The sequence below is a fragment of the Alosa alosa genome, chromosome 6, assembly GCF_017589495.1.
Source record: "Alosa alosa isolate M-15738 ecotype Scorff River chromosome 6, AALO_Geno_1.1, whole genome shotgun sequence".
Lineage (NCBI taxonomy): Eukaryota > Metazoa > Chordata > Actinopteri > Clupeiformes > Clupeidae > Alosa > Alosa alosa.
Genome location: NC_063194.1, coordinates 11,628,620 through 11,654,417, shown reverse-complemented (window position 1 = coordinate 11,654,417; position 25,798 = coordinate 11,628,620). Strand labels below are relative to the sequence as shown.

Here is a 25,798-nt window from a genome sequence, read left to right as displayed (position 1 = left end):
CCACTAGAATACACAGTTTACGTTATACTCTCATTGTTACAGTGTAATTTAGGAGACTGCTTTAATTTATTTGTAAATATTGGATAGCTAACGTTAGCGTTGCTGTACGATTACACCGAACGAACAATTCTGGCCTGTTGACTGCAAACACTGTAAATATTTACTTTATCCTTACACACAGGCTTACCTAATGCAAGTTACATGAACATGACATGTTCATACTATGATGAACGCACACACAGTCCATCGTAAAACCTGGTAAATTGGTAATTATTCTTAAAATAAACTATCTTTAACATGACTGTCTAGAATACATGTTCACTTACCTGCACGGATCAACCAGCCTTGAACCGGAATCGCCCGCCTGTCTGAAACTGCGATTTGACAGTCAAGCAAAAGGAGAATTTTGATTGGGTTATTTCTCTGCCCATCTTTTCAAAATGGGCGTTCAAATTTAAGTTTGCAGGAGTTGTTTTCAAATATTACAGACACTATTTGAAATGTATATGAATTACTAATTTTGTGCGGACGAGTTTGATGTTTAGTGTACTTGGCAGAGATTATAGCCTATTTACTTTTCTTTTACGGTCAATATCAATGGCAATTTATGAGGTTACATTATTACACTATCCCTGTTTAAAAAACAGAACCTTGCTTGGTATAAGAAAATAATTGTGCTATTTGCAGACAGTCTGTTAATAAACAAAGGTTCAGACGCTGCATCTTATCTGTTTGCTGCAAAGCAAGCTCACTGCTAAGCAGCTAATTTCAATACAGCCGTTGTGTCAATATCGACCAATGTATATTAGGCTACAAAAAACGTCTTCCTGGCCGCCATAGGACTTTAACAGCCAGAGGTTGTGCCAAAGCCAAAATACAATTGCTCTCCTGGATCTTAATTTGTAGGCCTTCTCATGTTGCAAATAGGCATGTCAAGTGTGGCCACCGTTTGTAACATAGCCCTCTCTCTGAAATAGCCTGTTCCAACAGTCCCTTTGAGATTCATGTCATTATCTCACTGAGAAGTAAGGTTGAATAATGTCCATCGGTCGATTTCAGCCCATCGACTAAAATGATCCATGCATGTCGATGATAGACTAGTAATGACCAAGTTTTAAAACTAACGTCCTATTCTACATTTTTAGTACTGTTTACATGTTTCTAGTCTCCTTCAGCGAGTCTGTTATTGTCCTTTATATACGAATCTATTTGCGTAACATTCTGTTAATAGGGTCAGCTATAGCCTATCATCCTAACCTAAAGGTGATCAAACTCTTACATTTCTATCTATCAAGTTTTGCTTGAAATGATAGATTTTAAATGCAAACCAGTTCAATAACTTTGATCAAAGTAATTTATTCTATATATATTTTTTTTAAATCCGTAAAATATACAATAACAGGCATATCCCCTAAGACAGTACAATTTCAAAGTAAGACATCAATGCACTTGCAAAATAAAACATTGGGCGGGGAAAAAAAAAACTTGGTGTGCACAAGTCAGAAGATTTCTCACATTGTGCTTTACAGCACCACATGGTTCAGTAAAAATGGACATTTCTGCTTTTCTCAGATCACTGGTTACTTATGCCATGTACCAGGGTTTGTTTACAGAAACATTTGTTACTTTCCTCCACCTTGTTGAAGGAAAAATGAGTGTTCATGAGGAGTAAGGTGGGCGTGGGTTTCACTTTCAGTTAGCTGGTCAGGAACACAAAGGCCTGAAATGAGTTACAAACAATTCAACACAGTTGAACACAAATACTGTACTGCCTTTTTCTTTCACAGATTATCAAATATTCAAAAATATACAGATGACTGGATCATCCCCTATATGTTCAGGTATTTGTCAATCTGGAGAAATAATATTTAGAAACATGCTAGAAGTTTTTAGGAGTACTAATTAAAATGGACTTATCTGACAATTGTGGTGGGAAGGCTAGGTTTAAAATTCTCAATTTGAATGAGAGAACAGGTCAATAACAGGGTAGACAACATAAATCAAATTGAGCAAGATAGATGAATGTTTCCTCAATTCAAAAAAAAAAAAAAATCTCATTTGATACACAACATGGTTAAATACTTCACTTTATTGTACTTCTTTTAGGTAACCAAGACTACTTGTTTGAACATTTGTGAATTCACAACCAGGTACAGTGAATCCTTGCCCTGACCTCTCAGTCTGCGTATGGCCCTGAGATGAAGCGGAACACATGTCCCAGCATCTCTCAGGAAGAGTTTAACGACTATGTGCTTGTTTATCCTCTCCCACCTACACACACACATACACACACACGCACACACATACACACACACACATATTCAGCACAGTAGAGTAGGGAGAGGACTCAGGACTAAAGACTCTTACAGAGACCTTTATTCAGGGTTAACGTGAGTAAAACAATGTAAAAATTGAACGTTCAGACTTGGAGCTGGATTTTCTTTGACTGCTAAGGCATGATGGAGGGAGAGAGGAGACAACAGGGTGAAGAACGCGAACATAAAAAAACAAAGATGTGATTTTGTTTTTTTTTGTTTTTCTTAAAAAAAAAAAAAAGAGAGAGAAACGAGGAGGTACTGTATTAGCAGCAGTTTGTATTCCTTTTTTCATCATCATCATAATCATCCTCTTTTTTTTCATCTTGTAATAGAGGAGCCTTTTTGTTGGGGGGCTCCAGATTGGCATGGGTACGAGTGAGTCCAGAGGTGTGCGAGGGTTACAGAACCTCATCGCTCTCGGCCGTGTGCAGCTGCGTATCGTCTGCGTCAGTCATGCTGCTCTCTTGCGACTCCTCAGCTGCTGGGGGAAAAAAGGACACGGTAAACCCCACGGTGGTGGTCTCAGTGCATTAGCTCATCTCAGCCTACAGACATACTAACAGTCCAATCTTACATCCCCACATCAGGGTCACTGGCTGTGAAGAGAGGAAAAATTCAACTTGGATTTACTGAAAACAATTGAGTATATAGGATAAGCTCAGATAGGCATCCTTTTCCAAACTAGTGTACAGTGATCTTTAAAAAGCTGACTTTAAATAGTAATATGATCATAATAATAAAAACTATCTGGGCTTGTTAAAGCGTCCTACATACTCGCCACTCCCGACCGGTAGCGCGACAATGTGACATCACGGGAGCGCCGTAACCATATATAGATAGATAGATAGATACTTTATTCATCCCGAGGGAAATTTTAGCAAGTAAGCTAGCTGGCTGGTGCTGAGAAATGAGTTTGTGTAATTTCCTGAGGTGGAAAGAGATTTTTTTCAGGTCTTAGATATCCTTTGGTTGAAAATAAATATCTTTGTTACCTTTTGCTGGATTATTGACATGTCCCTGGGTCCTAGGTCTTTCATCTTAATTCCCTCTCTCTGGAAGCTTCATTAACTTATCCAGCAGACTATTTAAAAATCACGAACTCTCGCTGGTAACCTAGCCAAGTTAATTTCCCTCTCTTCTCAAACTGACTATTCAAACATGTTTATTTAAGATGTGGGCTAGGCTATATGAATCCTGAATGTGGTTGATGTCTGTATGGTCACGCATGCTCCCTGATCTGAAAAAAAAAAATCTCCTGTGCAGGACCTGACTGCGCGAGGCTGAAATTTCTCGTGCGACAGAGGAAATGACGCAAATTTGATGTCACATTGTCACGCTACCGGTCGGGTGCGGCGAGTATGTAGTACGCTTAACTGATAGAGGGACCATAATTTATCAAAGTCTGCAAGGAGTTTGGAAATATCAAGATAAGTTGATTCAGCAATGGTCTGATTTTAACTCATTGAGTGCCAAAAACATAATACTACGTTTTTCCTTCCCATGCGTTGAGTGCCAAAAACGTAAAATTAAGTTTTTAGCTTTTTGTTTTTTAAATTATGAAACTAGACACTCTAACACACCTTATATGTGATTTTGGGAACTCTGAGATGAATGGAAATGAAATATATGACGAATATATGAACTCATGAAAACGCACAATCTGGACATTTTATCATAACTCGGTTGCCGCTTTGGGTCGAATCAGTGACGCATGCACGTCAGGTCAAAACCAGGCCATTTTCGTGGGTCTATCATTAGGTGGCAGTCTCGCGGGTCTCGCTGATCACTTCCCGGAAAGTTTACACAAGTAAGTAACAGGCAACACTTCATATTTCATGAAAGACGTTATATCTCCATTTCTAGAAAAAAACAGCGATTTTGATGAAAACTAGCCACTGTTTAGCTTGGGATTTCTCAGGAACAGAGGTAGAAATACACAGTTTGCACCCACCGAGAGCTTAAAGTCTCACCTTTTAATCGAGCCATTGTATGTGTTCATAGCTATAACACAGAACATGCTGTGGCTGTACAAAAATCATCAGCAATGGTCTAGATTGCTAGCACTCTAGGACAAAGCTCCCGAAAACAGCTTGGCATTCAATGAGTTAATATAACAGTTCAATGCTTGAACCCGTTTCCTAGGCATGGAAATGGCAGGTCTCACTTGAATAGTAGGGGTAGTCCTCAGGGATGACTGGCTCCTCGTCATCTGGGAGGTATCTTTTGTCTATGGCCTCTTTGATCTGGTTGTTGGCCCCTTTGGGGTCCAGGTCCATGGCCCAGGAGAAGTTCATGAGTGCCAGATGAGTCTGACCGAGCTTCTTATAGACCTGAGGAGGAGACAGACTCAGCATCAGTACGGAGTTTGCAAAACACCCCATACCAAAAAGGTTTTGGTAGATTTCTCCATGAAGGTGTTATGGCAAACAGTTAAAGGAGAACTCTGGCGATTTTTCATATAGACCTCCATTTCGCGAGGTCACCGAGTACTGTCGGTACGGGACAACGCCGAAAACAATTGGTTTTACCTAGCTCGAGTTGCTGCAGCCAGCAGCTAAGGCAGCCAGGCAGCTACAGCACTACACTCTTGGGGCATGAACATGGGGGCTCACCATGTTAAGCCATGGGAAACACAAATACACACGTGCTTAAATAGGAAAGTCCAGCTTACCTTTCCTATTAAAAAGTAAACAAGAGACTCTTTGGGCACAATCTGCTTCAGCTCCTCCAGTTCCTGTAGGGCAGCCTGAAGACACATCATAGAAGACTCATTATTTCCGTGGTTTGTAAAAGCAGCTTGACCCATGCCCAACACATCTGCATTCATGTTGATCAACAGAAATTTAAGAGTGTTAAGAGCAGGACTGGTACAGACCTTGTACTTCTCATTCGCGAAGAGAATGGATGCCCTGTGAAATTTGCATAGTGGGTTTTTGGGGTCGATGCTGATTGCTCTGTTCAGGGTCTCCAAGGCGTGATCAGATTTCTTAAGTGCATGCTGAACCTGCAGTTAAGACAAAGGGCAGCTCAGAGGGTGGCATTCAGACTTCACTGGGAACGCACCACAGTCTTATGATGACAAGCAGAAAGTAGATTGTGTTTAAAAGAGCCACTTGGAGGAGATGTCATGAAGCCCCAGTTATAACAAGCTTCACTTGTTCTGACACTGTTGCTTGGCCCAAGGAGCCATGGCAATGCTACACAGGTTCAAAGACAGTGCCGGTTAGTACTGTGTATCTCATTATAGAACATATAATGATATATAGATCATATCAAGTTCTCAATTGACTGTTGCTGCTGAAGTAGCTTCATGTTATATTCCTGTGTACTGAGGTTAATTATTATAGTTGAGTACATCTTGACAAAAATTCTTGTTTTAGGGGTGGGTAACATCATGTGTGTATGCCATACAGCCATTGGAGAGAGTGAGGAAGAGAAAGTAAACGTCATGGAAGTGGCTTAAAAAAATTACATGACAATTTGTTTTCGATATTAACAATGTACTACATCCCAAGTAGAACAAACGTCACCAAGGCCTATACAGGATATAGTGGAAGAAGAGAGGGACTAGGGATGGCGAAATTAAAAAAAAATCTTAACCGGCCACTGAGCCTCATTAAAGTCGGTCACCGAAAATTCTATAACTGCCATTTATAATACCCGTGTCCTGTCGCGCGTCTTTCTCTGCCCGTGAAACAAGTTATCCCCCCATTTTAGAATGGTTAGGCTCCCGTCACACAATGTTAGTTTGTGCCCTTTGTATTATACATTTTCCCCAATCATTGTCCACTACTTGTGGAGGAATAAGGGTTTTGTTTTGGGGAGAAAAATAATTGCTTTCCCTGCGCACAGGCACACATTACGCACAACGTCAACCTTCCATGCAACGCTGCACCGAGCTCGGGCTATAAAAAGCTCACGTTACAAAGTCACAAACAGAGAACGCTACATTTGGTGGTGTTACAGGAAAGTATTTTAACCAACGTCTTCGTAAAAAAAAAAACTTACCGACTGCCAACAGCCTCTGTAGCGTGCTGCACAAAATCCTTTGCAATAAGTTCCTGTCGTCATGCCATTTAAGTACAGATGAATAATAACACTTTACATTGTTACAATTATCATCATGCCATAGTCACGTGTGTGCGCAGTGTAATAACAGACGCTGGCTGGCATTCGGGAGCTTTAAAATGTTTTTTTTTTTTTTTTTTAACCGGCGGCAGAAAATTTTAAACGGCTTTAAACGGCTACCGGTTAACATCCCTAAGAGAGACTCACCACTCCAATATGGCACAACAGCACTGAACTCTGAGGGTTGATGCTTAGGGCCTTCTTAAAGTGGATCTCTGCCAGGTTGAACTTCTCCTGCTTGTAGTAGATCATACCTAAGCCATACCTGAAGCAAGGAAAGATGGCAGAGGAGAGGGAGTTAAGCGGCACAGGAACAACTTATAACACAAACAAACACATATATTAACATCACTATTGAGACTACAGGTGCCCCAAATACAACAGAATACTGATGATCTGGTCCTTTAAAAACCCTGTAAAACACTTTTTTGAAAAGTGAATGTGTTAAAAGAAAAACTAAAACAAAACCAAAAGGTACACAAAACACAGACATCAGCTACATCTAGTCCATGTAGTTATAGGGTGCTGTGACACTGTGGTCCTACCAGGCATTGTAGTGGCGTGTGTTGAGGCGGATGGCGTTACGGAAGCACCCCAGCGCTTTCTCCAGCTCTTCCGTGAGCACGAGCTCGTGGCCCAGGAGTGTGTAAGCATACGCAAAGCTGGGGTCCACCTGGATCGCACGCGTGAAGAACTTAATGGCGATGTCATGTTCCCGCTGAAGACTGAAACAGTTACCCGCTACACACCAAGGCTGGAGATAGGGGTGGAGTGGGGCGTAAAATCAGATAAATAGAGAAACGAGAAAAAGAGAAACACACAAAAGTGAGTACATCACAAGTCTTTTTAGACAAAAATAACCAAACATTTCATATTTCTATCAATAGCATAGGCTGGCCATACCTCAGGTGAGTTCTTGTCCATGTCAGTGAGGTCTTTGGACAGGGCAGAGAGTGCCACATCCTTCTGTAAGTGCCACAAAGTGGTGGAGTAGATCTCCATGCCCTCCACGCGGTAGCTCTCAATCCGCCGCACCTCTGAGAAAATCCGCTCCGCCTGGGTCAGTGACATGGAGATACAAATTTTAAAGTCTTCATAATTATCCAACCAATTACGGGTTGTCATGATGATAAATAAAACATTTCCTTGCCAGTGCAATTGTTTATTTATGACACCAAGACAACATCACTTTCTGCATATACACAACTGATTTCATAATCATGATATCCATTATACCATTACAAAGATCAAATGTTTCAGGACAACCACTCAATCATAACTAGTCTCAAAAACACCACTTCTCTCTATCACCCATTTTGTCTGTGCCTCTACGTGGCTGCATGCATTTGGCCAGTCTGAAGTGTGCAGATTAGGGGTGGAACGGTACATGCATCATTATTGAACCATAACGGTACGGGTGTCACGGTTCGGTGCATGAATTTACACGGAGAATACACGGTATAAAAATAACTAAAACTTGTGCACGAATTAGTTAATGCAATGCAGAACTACTGTTAGATACGCAAGTTCTTTAGGGACACCTAATCGGTAGTCCCGCCGTAGCTCTGTGAAGCGCCTAGGTAGCCAAGGTCTGCCTATGTAGGTTACAGTTTTTTGTCAGGTCGACAGTCGAGTGAGTCAGTCAGAGATAACAGCATTAAGAATGGGTATGGCGAGTGGTGGCGACCCACAAGAGAGGTCTCTAACATCGCAAGTTTGGGAACAGTAGTAGAGTAGAATAGAGAATTACAGTAGTACAGACGAGAGAGTGGTGGATAAGACTGTGTCAGCGTTGTTTCATCAGTTGTTGGGTATGCGAGTGGAATTACATTGAATATGCTAACGCATATACGACGGCATCACCCAGATGTAGGTCTACCAATCACTGAAACTAAACAAAAAAAGTCTCCCTACAGTTTTTAGACATACAAATAGGGCCAAAACGTATGGCTTAAAATTATTTTGTAATGACGGAAAGACGTGTAAACCGTGTGGTGATTACCTTTACGTTAGGGTAAATTGTGTTGTGCTCTCACATGAAGAGCTGGCATTAAGTGTTAAGTGTCAACGCTAACCAGGCTAATAAACAAACCATGCGAAGGGTGAAGTCATGTGACTTCTAGTTGTAGGCTAGTCCGTTTATGAAATGAAAGGAGCAATTTTGTTTGTTTTTTTTAAAGAAAGCAAAATAGTGTGACATTTTTACAGTTAGTAGAATATTACTGTATGCACACTGAAAAATATTGAGGCAAACTTTAGACCCTTTTATATACAACCAAACATGGATGTTGGTCTCGCCTAAGTGGATTTTTAAAAATCATTATTCTATGTAATTTGCAATTGTCTTATTTTGTTTACAAGTTACAGATGGAGTCTGTAGATAATGTTGGCACGGGCGCCTTAATGCACGGGCTTACCTGGGCTTCAGGTAGCCCAGGGGCCAGGGGTTGTATTAAGACACCCCTGGATGTGGGGTACTTGTTTACTGTTTACATCTTACTTTGCACACTTCAGGCTGTTGCAGCTAGGTCAGGGGAGAGATTGTATCACTAGGTAGTAGGCCCTACAGCCTGAGACATTCACAATAAAACAATGCCTTCCGCATTTTTTTTTTTTTTGCTTTTCCCTCCTTGTACCAAACCGTGATGTCTGAACCGAGGTATGAACAGAACCGTGACTTCTGTGTACCGTTACACCCCTAGTGCAGATGACTTCACAATTCATCTTCAAGCCATCACTTGAGATAATATTGCCAGAGCAAGGCAACTACTCAACCTAAGCTACCTGCATCCTTCAAAGTCAATCAGTATGTAAGCACCTGTAAAATTGACGTTTTCCAGTATGCTTAATAACCTTGTACTACCCTTTTGTTACTGTATGAATTTACTCCATGTACCAGAATGCTTTGTAATTTACTTGCTTCTGTGATTTACGACATTCTATACATGTGAACCAATCAAATGTCTTTGTTTTGCTTTTATTTTAATTGTTTAAGCAGTCAATCATTATCTGTTATTTGTTTATGCCCGCGAAATTGCGGTGAAACTGAAGGTTCAGTGAGGAGAAGGCTCATCAGTCACGGTCCGGGTTTGCACTGGAGAGAGAGAGGATACTTTGCTGCCTGTAGTTTGTGGAGACCATTGGACAAGTTCATAGGCCCACTTACTCCGTAACATCGGCGCATCGTACTTGTTTACTACTTCTCTTTTAAGTTACCGGTCAAGTGCTGGTCAGACTTTCCGCTAGCTATTTGTCAGTGCTATTTTGTAGCTGAAGCTATCCTGACCTGGGTAGCTGACTTGCTAGCTCCTGTTGCATTCTCCTTCGGAGACAGACTCGATTTGTGCTTCGGTGCTTTATTTGATTATATATGATTAATAATATTGTTGTGATTGGTATATTCTTGTGATTTAACTTGAGTTGTGTATATTGTATTGTCTTCCACACTGGTGTCTGTAGCTTAACCTTTAACGTTACCATTCGTTAACGTTCGGTTTTCCCCTTGAGTGAATTGTTCGCTCGCTGACATTTCTCAGCTATTGGGTTGTCACTTTGATTACGTGGCTATTATTATTAAATAAATATTTGATTATTATATTTCATTATACTTTGGGTGTATTGGCAATTCATTTAACTACCTTCACCACTAGTCTTATTATTTTCACATTGATTATTTAAATTCTGTAGGAATGCACTATACACGAGCTATACGGTAAGTGTAGTATTTTTACAGTGGAGGCACCGCGCTATTTAATTGAATTTATTGTCTGTAATTGTTAGCCTACTGGTATTCAGAAATCTCAGCCAGCTCACCATTCCACCGCTGAGACCTTCAGGATCCTGTTTATGCCATTTAATTAATTGTTTTATGTATTGTAACTAGTGACTGTGCACACACCCGTTAAGAAGGGGTTAAAAGTTTATCTGTCCCTGCCCTCACCTGCGTGTACTCCGCCAGCTCGAAGTGTGCGCGTCCAATCTGGCTCAGGACCCAGCCGGTGTTGTAGTGGTGAGTTGGTAGCTGGCTCAAAATATTGATGGCCTCTTTGCAGTTGTAAGAGCAGAGAGCCACATAGCCCCGCCCAATGTCCCGCATCAGGCTCATCAGTCCATCTGAGGAGGAGTAAAGGAGAGAGAGGAAGTGACTGACAGGAGGGATCCTAAGGCGGTCAGAAGACGTTCTTCATAGAGGAATCCGAGTGGCCTACCTGCAGCAGCCTTCTGCAGGGTGAAAGCCTGCAGCTGGGAGGAGCCCAGGCTGCCCTTCCCTTCAGAGATGGAGGAGTCGAGTTTGAGCAGCTCGATGCTTTCGTTCAGGTTGGAGGGCGTGATTCCCCCCTTACCTGTCTTAGTCTTGGTCTTTCGGTTGGGGATCTTTGTGGGGAACTTCATTTTTAGTTTCTTGCTGTTCTCCTGTTAAAGGGAATGCCCAGTTAGTCTAACAAATGTCTGCCTCCATTTCAAACCAATGATAAACCCTGTGCAATTACATTGCCCTGCAATCAAGGAAACTAACATTTCACCACCGAGAAACCTTTTTCACAGTCATCTGCCTGCTGACAAACTTTGAAACAGAAAGAGAAATTACTAAAACTGCACTGACACTTATTGGCTCCAACACTCAGGCCTATGCAGGGCTTATACAATTCAGGGCAATTGTGTGTGTGTGTGTGTGTGTGTGTGTGTGTGTGTGTGTGTGTGTGTGTGTGTGTGTGTGTGTGTGTGTGTGTGTGTACCTTGGCAGTAGAACTGGCACTGGTGAAAAGTCTGGAGCTTCTCCTTGGCTGCACATTAGGAGGTGCAGCGATGGTTGGGCTCAGCACTTGAGGTGTGGTACTAAAAGACAAAGTACTTTGGTTAGGTTACCATCGAATAATTTCAGGGGTGTGATTGGCAAAGGAAGAAAAAAAAGGAAAACATACTTTAGTGTACTTTAGTGTATTATAGTGTTGGCTACAGGATATTTAATTTACCCATCACCTACACTTCATAAAATACATGGGGCAAATCCTATGCAAGGGTGGCACTAGAAAAGGACCTTAAAGAAAATATATTTCATATGCTAGGGGGGTCCGGGGGCATGCCCCCCCGGATGAAAAATAACCCTTTAAATGATGACATCTGATTACTTTTACGGGAAGTATTGATACATTGAGATACATATATTTCAAACATTATAGCATATTACAATACAGCCTATAAGGCCTAAAGAAAACTAATTTATAATAGAGCAAAGTAGCCTAGGCCTACACAAGATTAAACCAAATATGGCTGAAATATATAGGCCATCATGATCACTTTGCCAACAGTGACGCAGAACCATGGATTCTTTCCATTTATAACCTGTTTTGTTTATAACTTAAACCAACATTGAGTACATTATTTACTATAGGCCTACTTGATAATATATAGCCTGTCCCCTAACAGTCCTCTGGGCCTACGTACAAAATAGTGAATCATGTGATAGGCTGATTGAAGAGATTGCAACTTAAAGGTTGTTGATATTTCAGTTCCAAAGAGAATCAAATTACATTGATTCCTCTCCTCCCAAAGTAACACTGTAGGTTCTACACCTCTCCTCCTAAAATAAATGGTAGGCTCTGTTTTAACTGCACCAGGATTGTGTAGGATAACCGGCTACAACACTAGTTTTAAAAGAGCACACACTAAATGGAGAGCTAAGGTTAAAATGCGGACTGCGCCTTTAAATTGGACTTTTTATCTATCAGCACAATGCTACAGTAGGCTATGTCCACTAAATATTCAGCTCAATATGATGTGCAAGAGTTTTTTGTATGCCAAAGCTTTGGTCTCTTAGCACAGTCACCATAACGCTACGTTCTCATGGTGAGACGGCATGCTGAAATATGTTTTAGACAAGGGGCGCAAGGTTCACGGAGGTGAACGGCTGGACAAACGCGTAAATGACAAGGCAAACTAAACAATGTAGTAGGCCTAAGGTAGACAGGCTTTGTGTGTTAAAACTATGAAAACCTGTAAGGTTAGGCTAGTCCGTCACAGCTAACTTCAAGCACAGCTTACACGCGCAGAAATTAAAATTCAATATCAGCATCACGAGATTCATTATCGGAAAATCCTAAAAGCGCACCTGATGCAAAGCCAAAACGAGAAAAAAAAACTTCATACATGATGTCTTTAAATCAATTTGTTGACCTTTGTTTCATTGCTTCTGTTGAGAAACTAGTTCTCCACACACACTGAACTTATCAAGCATTCTTCAGAACGCAGCTGATCAACGCGTCCCGTCTACTTTCACTTTCAATGAAATCCAGTAGTAAACGAGATACACTAGAAGCGGTGGATATTCTGAAAAATGGCCTGTGTCATCGGATCTATACGAATTGTGTGGGTCTCATTTTCAAGTCCAAAAAAACGGAATTCCGTTTAAAAACGGAAGAATCACACCCCTGAATAATCTTAACAGTATTACTAATGCTACAAGTACAACTACTTACTATATCATTGATTAATAATTAAGACTATCATGATATTACTAGTTTGTAGAAATGACAATACTAGTTTGTTGTAGCACAATGCTCTAAGTTTGTCTATGTGGACCTACTGTGCATAACAGCCCAGTACACAGAAAGCTATTGTAAAAACAATCCACTGTTTTAAAGGGCCCAAAACAGAGAATTATTGAATAATCTACATGGCTAATTCTAAAGAACAATCTTAACAAAACAGCAATTTTGTCATAGACATCATCTTTGTTCATCAACAAAAACACAGTTTGTTTGTTGTTGCAGAAGGCTAGACCTATGAGAGGCGCCACCCCCACACCCCTGACACATACCTGGTTTGTGGGGCAGTGGTCTGGGTCTGGTTGAAGGGGATGGGGATGACCTCTCTGCTGTTCCCACTCTGTGCAAACACTGACTTTGTGCCAACTTGGCTGATTCGAGCGACAGACTGGAACAAAGAAAAAAAAGAAAAAAAAAACAGTACAGTCAGAGCCCCATTGATTTAAACATATATTTTATTACTGTATTGAATGTGAGGCCCTCCACACACACACACACACACACACACACACACACACACACACTAAATGTAAAAACCTACCCACTCAGCCGTTAAGAGAACAGAATCCTTTTCACAGCACCAAACAACATTTCCTTTAAGCCAATTTTTTTTTTAATTGATCTTAATCTTTACTAAAGCGGGACAGAGAGAAGAGTGTGCTGTACATAAGGCGTAACTGGGGTGGTGGTGATGTTAAACGATTGGTGCTTCCTTAGGAGCAAGGTAGAGGAGCATATCCAAGGGTACTGCACCTTCTTTGGTGGACCTGCAGCGGGAGGTGGCTCCATTCCTGAACCGCTGTGACCATAGCTCTGCAGGTACGTGGGTTCTCCCGGGCTGGGCTCCAGGGGCAGGATACCAAAACTGAGGGGTATTTCACAAAGGCAGAATTAAAAAAAATCCAAGTGACAAAGCGAGGCTTGACCAAGCGTGGTCTGGTCATCCTAGCACAACGTTTCACTAACGGCAATCCAGGATGAGTAGAAGCGACTAGGACAAGCCCGGTTTAATTTTTCCAGGATACGTGCGTGTTCTCGTTTTTTCTCCAAACAACCCACGGTTGAAATTAAAAAAAGAGGCAGCAAATAGAGTCATTCACACAATGTGAGCAACCGATTTTGATATAGAATAACAGCGAAATAAAGTATTTCTTTTTTGAATGGAGAAACATGGCTATTTCTGTAATACAGGGAAAGAAGGCGTAGTGGACCAACTGAATACAAATTTATGTATCCTAATATCGGCATGTGACGTCATTAGGAAAGCGTTTGCCACTGCAAAGATGCACATAGTATGACTTTATGTGCCATCTCTTTTGTGAAACTAAGTCGAGGCTAAATTCAGCCAGGATAACCAAAAATCATAGTCTCATTGCCAGAGTGTCTCACAGAGACAATCCAAATTGTGCTTTCACGGGAACTCTAGATTTCCAGGGTACAAAAATCCCAGTTTAATCCTTTATCTAGGTTTTATGAAATACCCCTTTGGACATTCACATAAGCAAACACACACACGTCATGGGCCATAATACCTGTAAGTACCTGCAAGTACCAGTGAGTGTTGTTACAGTCTGTCATTAACTTAAATCATTATTCAATCATCCAGTCTATACTGAAATCATAGCCATGAATCAGTATGCAATGAAACAAATGCAATTACCAGTGTATGATCATTTCATTCAAATGTGCCAGGTATATGTAGTAACCATTTTATAAAAACCTCAGCCTCTTATTGCTTAAATATTTGCACACCTATGAAGTAGTCCCCGATTTATTTATTTTTTAACCACATTACACATCAATTCAGCAAGTTTGTTGTGGAGTTTAAATAGTCTGTTGCATTAGGAGTTATAAGTACAGAGTAAATATGCCTGAATTAGCTTTTACTACAATTGCACTACATCTGGGCTGAGGATCACAGCAATTGTACAAAGCTACGGTTCAACAGAATGATGCGATGCTAAGGTGGCAATGAGCGGTATGAACTAATGACTGGGCTTTGGCCGTATCAGTCAATCATTTAGAACTAGTTTGTCCAGCAAGTTCAGAAAATATTTCATGTGTGGCAGAGATTCCAAACAAGTTTGGAATAATTGACTTCAATAATGTGCATGCTGGTGTAGCATTACCATCTATAACCTGCACTCCACTCAAATTTGTACATTTCACCTGTTCTGCTAATCTTGTTTTAACTATGGGGTTTAGTTGATTTTTACTTGAATTTTGGAGATTTGCCCTCCATCTTTAGTCTGGCATCTCCGCTCCTTTTCATTTCACGGAGATCTTCCTCTCAATGTGTTCACGAAGCAGGGAGTCTGGTGTACCAGGCTATTGTCTGTTCAGAGAGCTCAAAGAATTCTACCAATACAGGGAGTGTAGAATAGAGGCCAGCTGTGGCAGCCATATTAGGAGGCAGGGATAAGGCTGCAAGCACACAGAGAACAGACCTCCTCCGCTCCACCACACAGAGCCAATGCTGCCTACTGCAGTCTGTAAACATAAAGCTCAGACACAAGGGCAGCCTGCCACTTCCCTTCACATTAATAGTTTTCCTCTCAAAAATCTATGAGCGAAGATTGCGCATGGGTCACGCAGGTAGAGTTATGAGTGAATATGGATTATTCAACGCCAATTATTACATTTTTAAAATCATAACCTTGACCTCATGATTTAAACATGATGCATAAGTTAAGGCTGCATAAAATATATTGTTAATGCGTGGATTAGTATATAAGTATAAGTATATATACTTATTTGATCCCGTGAGGGAAATTTGGTCTCTGCATTTATCGCAATCCGTGAATTAGTGAAACACACTCAGCACACAGTGAACACACAGTGAGGTGAAGCACACACTAATCCCGGCGCAGTGAGCTGCCTGCTACAACAGCGGCGCTTGGGGAGCAGTGAGGGGTTAGGTGCCTTGCTCAAGAGCACTTCAGCCACTCCAGCTTCCTACTGGTCGGGGTTCGAACCGGCAACCCTCCGGTTACAAGTGCTAACCAGTAGGCCACGGCTGCCCATATATGTGCCATGAGTCTTGGATTTGTGGAGTAATCATATGAAAGACTGAAGTGCATGCACATTTTCTAACCATACCTTGCTGTGTGTGTGTGTGTGTGTGTGTGTGTGTGTGTGTGTGTGTGTGTGTGTGTGTGTGTGTGTGTGTGTGTGTGTGTGTGTGTGTGTGTGTGTGTGGTGTTACCTGGGTGTGAGGGGGCTGAGGGCAGCGGGGCCTCCCAACAGACTGCGGCCGCTCTTGGGCTTGTTTTGCGGCTGCTTGCTGAGAACCGAGCCGCCCGTGCCCAGAGGCACTGAGTCGGGCGAGATCACCGAAGAGTCTATGTAGGACATGGACGAGTCTGTGCTCAGGGTAGAGTACTTGGTGTTGGATGACTCCAGGTTGAGGCGGTTCAACTCCTGAGATTGAGACAAGTAAAAGGGAGGGGAGCTTTATTAAGGACCTTCAAGACATAAGTACAACACCTGAAGGGTGCAACCAAAATAGAAATTTGGGTTTATGGCAGACATGTTAAATCCAGGATATTTACAACTATGTATATATTTATATACAAATATGGTCCTTTGCAAACAGTGGTTTGCATCTATACTGCAAACTGTTTCATCACTGTATGATGGTTGAGGAGAAACTCATCCAATGTTGACTGCCAGTAACGCTTTTGTTTCCAAACAGCTAGTGTAATGTGACTACCTAACAGGTTTTTCAGACATGTATTTCGCCAGTCTTAAAAATACTTGTGCTACATGACAATGTTATTATAACATCTCCAAACTCAGCACTGCTTCCAAATGAGTCCAAATGTCTCACAACTACACATAATACAAAATGCCACGATTCTAACTTATTCCATAAGTAAAATCAACAATAACATGACGTATTTCCATCACTAAATTCTCACACCTTCAGTTTAAATGCATACCCACCCATCTCTCCCTTGTGTTAGTCTCTGCATTTCAATCAAAGATTCTACTGTAGAGTATCATTCTATTGGTCCTTACATAAGAGGTTCCCCATCATCAAATCAAAAAATGGCTGCTGTTCATCACAAGTGGGTCACATGTCTGCACATTAGCGCAATTTTCTCAGAAATATAAATTTTACTTTCTGCGTTGCGGTTACCACATCAGTAACATCATCATGACCATGTCATAAAATTATTGCTGTTCCACTTTTTGGGTGTCTGTCGTACAAAAGCCATCCGCCATTACCTTCATCAATGTCTGTATCACTTTTGATAACAACGTCTGCTAAATACCAGTCAACTTTAACCTTACGTGAAGCTTGTTTTTCACTACCATGTAACCTTAAATCAATTTGCATGAATTCCAGCTTTTGTGGGGTGGGAAGAGGGGAATGAAGACCTACTAAGGTGTCCTGTGGTGTCTCCATGAGGATGCTGTCCACTGGGCGGTGGGCTGGGTTGTGACTGGGTGTATGGGCAGGGCTGATTGGTGGCTGGTTGACGCCGCCTCCACTCCCACTGCTGAAGTTTTGCAGGGACATCAGTTTGAATATCTGCTCTGGGTCAGGTCGTTCTCCTGCAGAACACATACACTGAAATTAGACCAGCTAAATGATGAATTTGACCATTTGTTTGTCAGTGGCTGGGAGACATTCACATTTTTAAAAGTTAATTTCCACCCACTCCCCACACACACACAAGCATCTGTCATGTAGCTACTTTCACATCATATAACATCTAGCACAATGTTTTCTGTTTTATTCAATCCACCAATGCGTGACTTGTGGCTTACTAGATCAAAGTCAGTATTGCCACCATTGTTGCCATATGCAACAATGACTTCAATAACTATGGACTTTGAATAAGAAAAATCAGAAACTCACCAATTTGACAGAGGGACTCAAAGGGAGACCAAAGAAAAGGATTCAAACTCAGGCTCTTCTGATAGCACTCTGAACCTTTGGCAAGCCGGTCTGTTTTGCTATAGGGCAAACATTAAACATGGTCGGTCGGTCAGTCATTCATTCATAAATAAATAAATAAATAAATGTCTGCGTTTCTTACGACCCAAAGCGATCCCTGCATTGTTACATTCAGGGGTTAAAGTGGGCCAGAACGCAGTAAATAAATAGATTCAAAATACCAACGATATAGTGCGATGCTATTGTAAAATTAGTTAAAAAATTTTTGCATGCACCGTCAAATTGCACCCTGCCTCTCCTTCAGGTTCACCCTGGCCCCGCCTTCATGCGTTTCCCGCCCCCTTTGTCCATTCCCGACATTATGTTCTCGGGGTTCTCCTGTCTGATTTGAGTGCATTTGTGGCGGTTCACGCATGCAGATAAAGTCGCTATGTTTACAGTTGCTGTTCTAGCCTGAGCAAGTGTATGTTGGAGTGGAGTTAAAGTCGTAGGTGAAGTAATATCCAAATTCCACAATTTAAACATGACATTCATTTTCTGAAGTGCAAAATAGGCTACAGCACAAATATTTCCATCGATAGATAAAAAACTAGATGTACCGCAGAGCGGTACAAAATATGACCGCCGCCCAGTCCAGCACATTTTTTCCACAAAAATAAATCACGCTGAAAGGCCTATATGATGTCTATATGATTCTCACTAAATTGCATTATCCACACTCAATTGTCACTGGTATCTGCTAGACAACAAGTACCAAAACATGATTAGTTCATAGATTTCACATGTAAAATTCATTTTATACAACCCCACCCCCATCTTGCCTGTTCATAATTCTGAGAAATTCTTGAATTGTGTGCATGTGTGCGTGCACACATTTATGTTTATGTGTGTGGGTGTGTGTGTGTGTGTGTGTGTGTGCGTGCTTGTGTGTTTGTCTGCGTATGTGTGTTTGTGCATGTGCATGCATGCGTACATATGTCTACTGTGTGAGTATGTGTCATACGTATGATTACTGTGAATGTATGTGTGTGCGTGTGTATCTGTTTATGCACATGTGTGCACATGGAATGGGTTAACATGACCCCTGGAGGAACATACAGAAAAAATTGGTCATCCTAGGCCCTACGGTTCTCAAGATATTCACAGAAAACTGTGTCTGCCCTACCCTCCTTTGGGGGTCCAGTCCAGCGGGGGCTACAGATCAAAATCAAAAAAACGATGGTTCCATGCTATCCATGTGGGGTTACATGCTCACCAAGTTACGTGTACCGGGAATCCTTGATGGAAATTTGGACATGCGAAAAAGAAAAAAAAAAAAAAATCTGACTAAACCTATATGATCCGGCTTATGCTCTTGGCGGTCATAATAAGCAAGTCTAACCCCTGAATTTCTTTTCAAAGTGCACCAGATTGATACATTTAAATGTTAAAATATACAACATTTTCTTACAGGGGAGCATGCCCACGGACTCCCCATAAGGGGGCTTGTGCCCCATTGCAGTTCTAGTGACGCCCCTAGTACAAATCAATATGGGAGCTATTTTGACTGGATGTGAGAATAGCCACAGGTGACCAATATGCTAACAATTCTTGTATTGCTACACCACGACACTCAATATATTATCCCACCGTGAGCACTATATTATCCCACTTTAAGTCATTTTTCCCCATTGCACCGACACTGGATTTGAGGGTTCCCCCACCTGCCAAATCACACTTTAAGCACAGGTTACATTACACCTTTTCTTATGTGTGTTGATAGCTTACTCTTAAAAGCTAGAAAAAAAATGGTTTTAGGCTATCTATTATCATTAACAATAGCCTACTCAGACAATAGTTTTCATATTAAAGGGATACTTCACCGATTTGCATTCAGCTTTGTATCATTAGAAACCCGGTGGTATTTTTGAATGATTGTGCTTCTCTCCCTCATTTTCCCCTGAGATGAGATATCTGTATTTCTTGCCTGGAAAAAATCCTCTGATGATTCAAAAATGGTCATTTTGCAGCATCAGAGGATTTTTTGGCCAGAGGCTGGAGACTACATCGCTAGTTCTGCCTGTTTTTAACTTGCCCAGAGAGGATGGGACCTCACTCCCAGAATGTACAAATAGTGTCCGCCATCTTTCTTTGAAGCTATGCCAACAGGCTGAGCTCTTGCTCTTCGGAGAAAGCTGAGAAGTAACGACGGTGGCGGAAGGTAGTTTTAAAACTGATATGGTAGAGGAAGATTTTGAAGATCTGGGACGCTAATCCGATGCTTGTGGCTACCTGTACAAGCCGCAATACAACAAGGAACAGAGGTGTTTGAGGATGATGGAGGAACAGGAGGCGGCTGCAGTAGCTGCTGCACAAAGGTCCAAGACCTAAAATGTGTGACTTTCATGCTTCAAGCAGCCTACTGTAGGGACCAGTCAACATGCTAGTTCAGACATAAGCTTTGCAAATAAACTCAGACATATTTTGGTTACAATGACAGGGTTATCTGTTTGTAAAGTCTCTATTTGTCATCAATGTTTTGAAATCAGCACTTCGCCAGCAAGGAGTACTTTGTGGGCAGTTGTGAAAAAGTTCACTTGCTAACATAACAAACTGGCTGGCAGACACCTCGCAAATAACCTCAGAAATCTAAGCAAGAAAAGGCCAAACAAATAAGATTAATATTTCAGCACGGCAGTGTATGGAGTTCGCCATTCCCATTTCGGGGGTGAGCGACACCGGCTACCCCTCAAGTAGCTAGGCTTGCATTTGCAACGTTGATTTAAAATGGTTTAACCTGCAGCCTAGGCTACTTACAGATTGTACTGATTAGCCAACCACTAATGTGTTGTGAATAGCATTCACATTACATGCTACATTGCCCTGCATACAGGGATACTGAAGATGAGACGATTTTCAATGTTTACTAAAGACAACATCATCATGTCAATAATCATTGCTTTTGTCTCTGAATGCCACATGCTGCCAGTTTAGGAGCAATTATTAGTTATTCACATTAGCCTTAACTCTACTGATAACATTGTCTGCCTATTTACTTCACCTTTCACCCATGTTAATGGTTCAAACTTCACGTATTCTTCATCAAACAGACTAAAAATTAGGCCCCCTGTGACATTCCTAGACATCTCTCCTCGCTGGCTCACATCACTAATCCAGCTGACACGCTAGCTCACGCATAGGATTTCCAAGAGAAAAATGACACAAAAAAGCATAATGACACAACAAAGTTATGTAAGATGTAATGATTGAGTTCTTGAACCTCTTCCATCACTCCGTAAAAAAAAAAAAAAAAAAAACTGATGGTTGAAAGGCCAGCCCAAATACATAACACATACCCCTCCATTTCAAATCCACCAAGTCTTGCCTATGTCACAGTATCAAACAGAGGACATGTGCAAAATGAAGTATTTAGTGCTCTTTACCAGTAGATTTGACCAAGCAGAGCCAATGTGAAGCAAGCAGAGTCTCCGAACTCTGTGACTATGTCATCCTGACTTTTCTGTTTATTCAGGACTCCTCCAGTCAGAATCTGTTCTCCCTCTGCAAGTCTGAGGGAATGCACACACAAATACACACACCATGAATACATAAATTGAAACAAACACACATTACATACACACCAAATATGAACCAGCAGACGTACAAACATACACTGACAGGAATCAGACACTCATTAAGATATGCACATTATCTAGGCACATCCAGACATACTGAACAATCCTCATTTCTTGAAATGTTTATAGACATTTAGGTGTTCTTTGTCTACATATAATAAATACCAGCTTTGATCTTTAAGCTTTTCGAAAGTGAAGAAGCTCTCTCTAGCAATTAGTTACAATATATGATCCGAGCCCTTCACTCTGTGGTGTCAAGTGAACATTAAAAGCATAGCCTTATTTGAAGTTCATAGTGTGTGGCCAAAATATACATTGCCATCCACAAAATATCAAAGGAGCAAACATTTAACCATCAAAACCTACTGACAGGATGCTGGCATCATGCCTGGGTCTGCCTGAGTGACCCAAGAAAATCGTAGATGAGTCACCTTTTCACCTTCACCTTTTTTACTCACCCACCCCAAATAGAAAACCAACAATAGCAGACATAAAGAAGCATGTATTGCTACCAACTGACATTTTTTGTCCAATAGCCCAAATACTATCAGCATCCCAACAACATATTAGAATAAATGGATGAGGCACATACTTGCTGAGCTCTACACAGCACTTGGCCAAGAGGTATTTGCATTGCGGTGTGGTGCAGCTGTGACCCTTCAGAAGGTGGTAGGCCTTGTAGGCCTTTCCGGATCGGTAGTAGCATGTGGCTAACAGGAAGAGAGCCTCCTCTGAATGCACTGTTGAGGAAAAGAGAGGAGGAAGAAGAGGAAAGGACAGAGAGGGTAGTGAGTAAACCATCATAAGTACCAGATAGGGGACATCATCCCCTGGTGGGATTGTTTTTCTCCAATGTATTTTATCTTAATTACAGTTCTTCACTGAGAGTCTACTACAACCAAAGTCCTTTTAGGCAAGTCCCTCCACTCGGCGGCCATATTACAACGCTTTTTGGGCACTTATCGGGCATGTACTTCGGCAGACATGCGCATGCGCAAGGCTTCAAGACACCAACCTTGCTCCAGCGGTGAGATCACAACACATAATTGGCACGTCTTCACAACACACCACATGATTGGCTCAATGTATTCACATGTCGACGTTTTGCCGCGGAAGGGGTGGGATATGTGTAGACAACTGCCATATTGGGGTAAACTAACCCCATGCATTTCTATGGAGGATTTTTTGAGTGCTGTGTCTCCTCATTAGAAAGTCTCTGCTACAACCCCACTGATGATAATGGTTCTTTGTAAATGGTCTTTAGGTTTCTAGGCAAAGCTCTACAAAGAAATGCATCCAAATGATTTTCAAACAACAAGCCGAACTCCCCTTGCAGGGCCTTATGAAAGCGCTTACAGTGTAGCCATTCTGTTCCATTCATCTCAATACCACTCAGGTGTCAAATTAATCACAGCCTTTGATGGCTGTATCAGCCTCACAACCCATAATCATATTCAGTCTGAACATTTCTCTCCGATTCTTTATCTCAGTGATTTTTACTATATAAATGCTCCATGTGATAAAAAGTTTGTGGTTTCTGATAAAAGCAACAGTAAATATGATTTGCACATGTGTATCTGTGTGTCTCTACTGCAAAAAGCAAGTTGCCATCGTGACACAAGCTTCTTAATCTAATTTAGAAGATGCACACGTGCCTCCTAACTTCATACAGGAAAAATTGAGCTTGTAAACATACTGAATGGGATGGCAAACACCCAGGTCTTTTGCAGACTTGTACCAATGAGTCAGACTTGAAACAAAACACTATTCTTCAAAATAAAATCAGCAAACAGAGGTATTATAGGGCTAGACAAGACTGTGACTGACGTGACGTTTAGCCTCCTTTACCTTCAGCATAGAGTCTTTCAGCCAGGAAAACTGCATCACGATAGGCATAGTGGTTTAAAGCGTGCCAAACAGCAGCCTAGAAGAGAAAATCGAAGAAATTTTAGAAATAAAACGGGATAGACATGAGTTAACATTAAACTCCAAGGTGCAGGCATCTTTACAGAGATGTGTCATGGAACCAGAGACTGCTATGGTTAGGACATGTCAAACAAACCACATACCCAGACGACACAGAGGCATCTGCACTCTCTTTACTGTGAATGCAGAGGGAGCTACGGGCTCGTTAATTAGCTAGCAATCACAGTGATAGAGCGAAAGGGAAAAGAGAGGGCTCTGAAAAGTCAAATGCAAAGACTAACTTTGTCCTTGAGGGCCTCTGCACTAAACGGGATGATTTTAGGGTTCACGCTAACGCATACTATAGTATATACTCATCCCTCATCGTCTAAGCAGCAGGTCAGGAGCAGAAGGGTATCACATTGATACAAGTAACATGTATAGCAATCAAACTGAGCGTCTGACCCATCAGTTTACGATGCCATAACATTAACGTTACCCTACATACATAACCGGGGGGTTCCCCAGTTTTAGTTACTGGTAAGTAACGTTAAGACATAAAAGAGCAAAGGCATGCCAAATGTTTAGTGTTACTTTACATATTAATTAGCCAGCTAACCGGCATGGCAAGAGATTATGTTATATCAAGACGGACTCATCATCTAATTCATAACTACGAATCATTAACCTTACTTAAGGATGTGTCGTACTTTGGAGGTGTCTGGCAGATTGGCAAGACACATTTTAAAGACTTGATGTGATTTAGAGACCATTCAGTGTTAGCAAGCTACGTTAGTTATCAGGTTAAGGCCATGAATGCCTATATTAACAGTTAACCTAGGTAGCTAGATAACTAGCTTGCAAAACTAGCAGGTAAGAGGTAACCCTCCTTTTAGCCAGCGGTACGAGCTTGCACGGTAACGTTAGTGTTATGTGAACTGTTAACAATAAACTGCTAGCTGATAGTCAATGCGTTTATCCAACAAAGTAAGCTTGCCAGTTTAGCAAATGTGCCTATAGTGACTGTCAACTTGCTAGCCTTGTATGACAAATGGTATGCCTGATATGCAAGCTAGTTAGCATTGCAGTAAAGATCTCAGGTAGCAACGGGTTAACGTCAACGTTAGATGCTAGCAATTAGTAGCTTGCTAGCATGTTAGCTAACGTTATCAAGCTGCCTTTTAGAAGACAACGCAGACATTTGTCAAGTCATAGCATACTACCCATAACACACCAGTACACACTTCTTGCAAAATAACCATTATATATCCAGTGCTCTTCTCAATATTATTAACACAATTGTTAAATAGCTAGCTAGCTGTACAAGCTAGGCCGGGCCATTTGTTTTGAGGCCGCAGTGTAGAAGTAGTGGGGTTTCCCGTTAGCGAAGTGTAAGCTCTGCTTCATATTAGTGTAAGCATTCATGCATTTGACAACAAACCTTGAACAAACATTTTATTTTGTAGACCTACCTGGACAGGTTCCTGCAACACCGTCATTCCGTTGCCAAGCACCTTTGCTCTTCTCCTTTTTCGTTTCCCTCTTTCTCCTATACCTTTCTTAGTTCAGTATCCAGGCCAGAAGTAGATACGAAGATTTGAACATACCAACCGTTATCGGCGACAACGAAAACTTCCGGACATTTCCGATTCAAATATATTTGGACGAAGAAAACCGATTACTGCCGAGGATAACCGAAACACATCTACCATAACATTGCAGGCAAAAAGTCGCTTGCTCTATACAGAAGATACAAGTTTTACATTTCTATATGTTCTAAAAATATTTTAAATTTAAGATTCCAAGAGAAAAGGCAATTTAAAAATCATTTCATATAACCAAGGATAACTAAAACAGAGAGGGTTAAAGCTAGTAATCAAGGATCTTTGTCTAAAAAGCTAATCAAAAGTGTCAATTGTAAGTTTATGTCAGTTTAAATTAGAAATGGCTCTTTCAAATGATATATGTATATATGTATGTATATATTATATATGTTCATGTTTTCCATAGACGGCCATAGGCCTAGTCTGTATGATGTTATTGCACATGCACAGCAAGGTTACAATAGATACATCAGTTTTACTACTGACATATGGATGAGCGATGTTAGCCCAACAACAAGCTTGACTGCACACTAACTGAATGAACAGTATGAGCTGAAAGAGCAATTCTACACGCACAACAATTCCCTGGCTCTCACAGTGCACCTGTAATCTCTTTTGCTTTTGAAAACATGCTTGGACAATGGTACTTGACCTCGAAGAATGTGCATGTTGTGATCAGGGATAATGCACGTAATGCAGCAAAGGCTATGGAGGAGTGTGGTGTCACTAGCTTGGGTTGCATGACACACTTTGCAGCTTATTGTGAATGGGTGTCTTT

General features: G+C 41.2%; 1 protein-coding gene and 1 non-coding gene across 3 annotated transcripts; both read right to left on the bottom strand.

The window, feature by feature from the left end:
• Positions 1-1,336: 1,336 nt before the first annotated feature.
• Positions 1,337-25,144, bottom strand: cdc27 (cell division cycle 27). Of its 2 annotated transcripts, none has more exons than XM_048245882.1 (19): positions 24,889-25,144; positions 23,360-23,435; positions 22,104-22,251; positions 21,320-21,445; positions 17,859-17,956; positions 17,379-17,551; positions 16,197-16,411; positions 13,745-13,856; positions 13,264-13,379; positions 11,183-11,282; positions 10,655-10,859; positions 10,387-10,559; positions 7,350-7,502; positions 6,992-7,200; positions 6,594-6,711; positions 5,194-5,322; positions 4,990-5,064; positions 4,483-4,648; positions 1,337-2,799 (listed from the first exon to the last, which is right to left on the bottom strand). In XM_048245882.1, exons 1-19 carry the CDS (start codon positions 24,913-24,915, stop codon positions 2,717-2,719), a joined length of 2,502 nt encoding a protein of 833 aa, XP_048101839.1. In that variant the 5' UTR covers positions 24,916-25,144; the 3' UTR covers positions 1,337-2,716. The 2 variants fall into 2 exon arrangements, with proteins under 2 accessions (XP_048101839.1, XP_048101840.1); XM_048245883.1 differs by having other exon boundaries at positions 1,337-2,796; positions 24,889-25,142.
• LOC125296939 lies at positions 5,404-5,540 on the bottom strand. Its single transcript, XR_007193899.1, has one exon. It is a non-coding gene; the product is annotated as a small nucleolar RNA SNORA50 (small nucleolar RNA).
• Positions 25,145-25,798: the final 654 nt, after the last annotated feature.

Excerpts from the sequence above, each read along its gene's own strand:
- cdc27 (XM_048245882.1), bottom strand. The coding sequence starts at position 24,915 with ATGACGGTGTTGCAGGAACCTGTCCAG. Across the intron at positions 5,323-6,593 it reads TGTTGTGCCATATTGGAGTG|GTTCAGCATGCACTTAAGAA; the intron begins GTGAGTCTCTCT and ends TCTTAACTGCAG. Across the intron at positions 2,800-4,482 it reads GGACTACCCCTACTATTCAA|CAGCTGAGGAGTCGCAAGAG; the intron begins GTGAGACCTGCC and ends TTTTTCCCCCAG.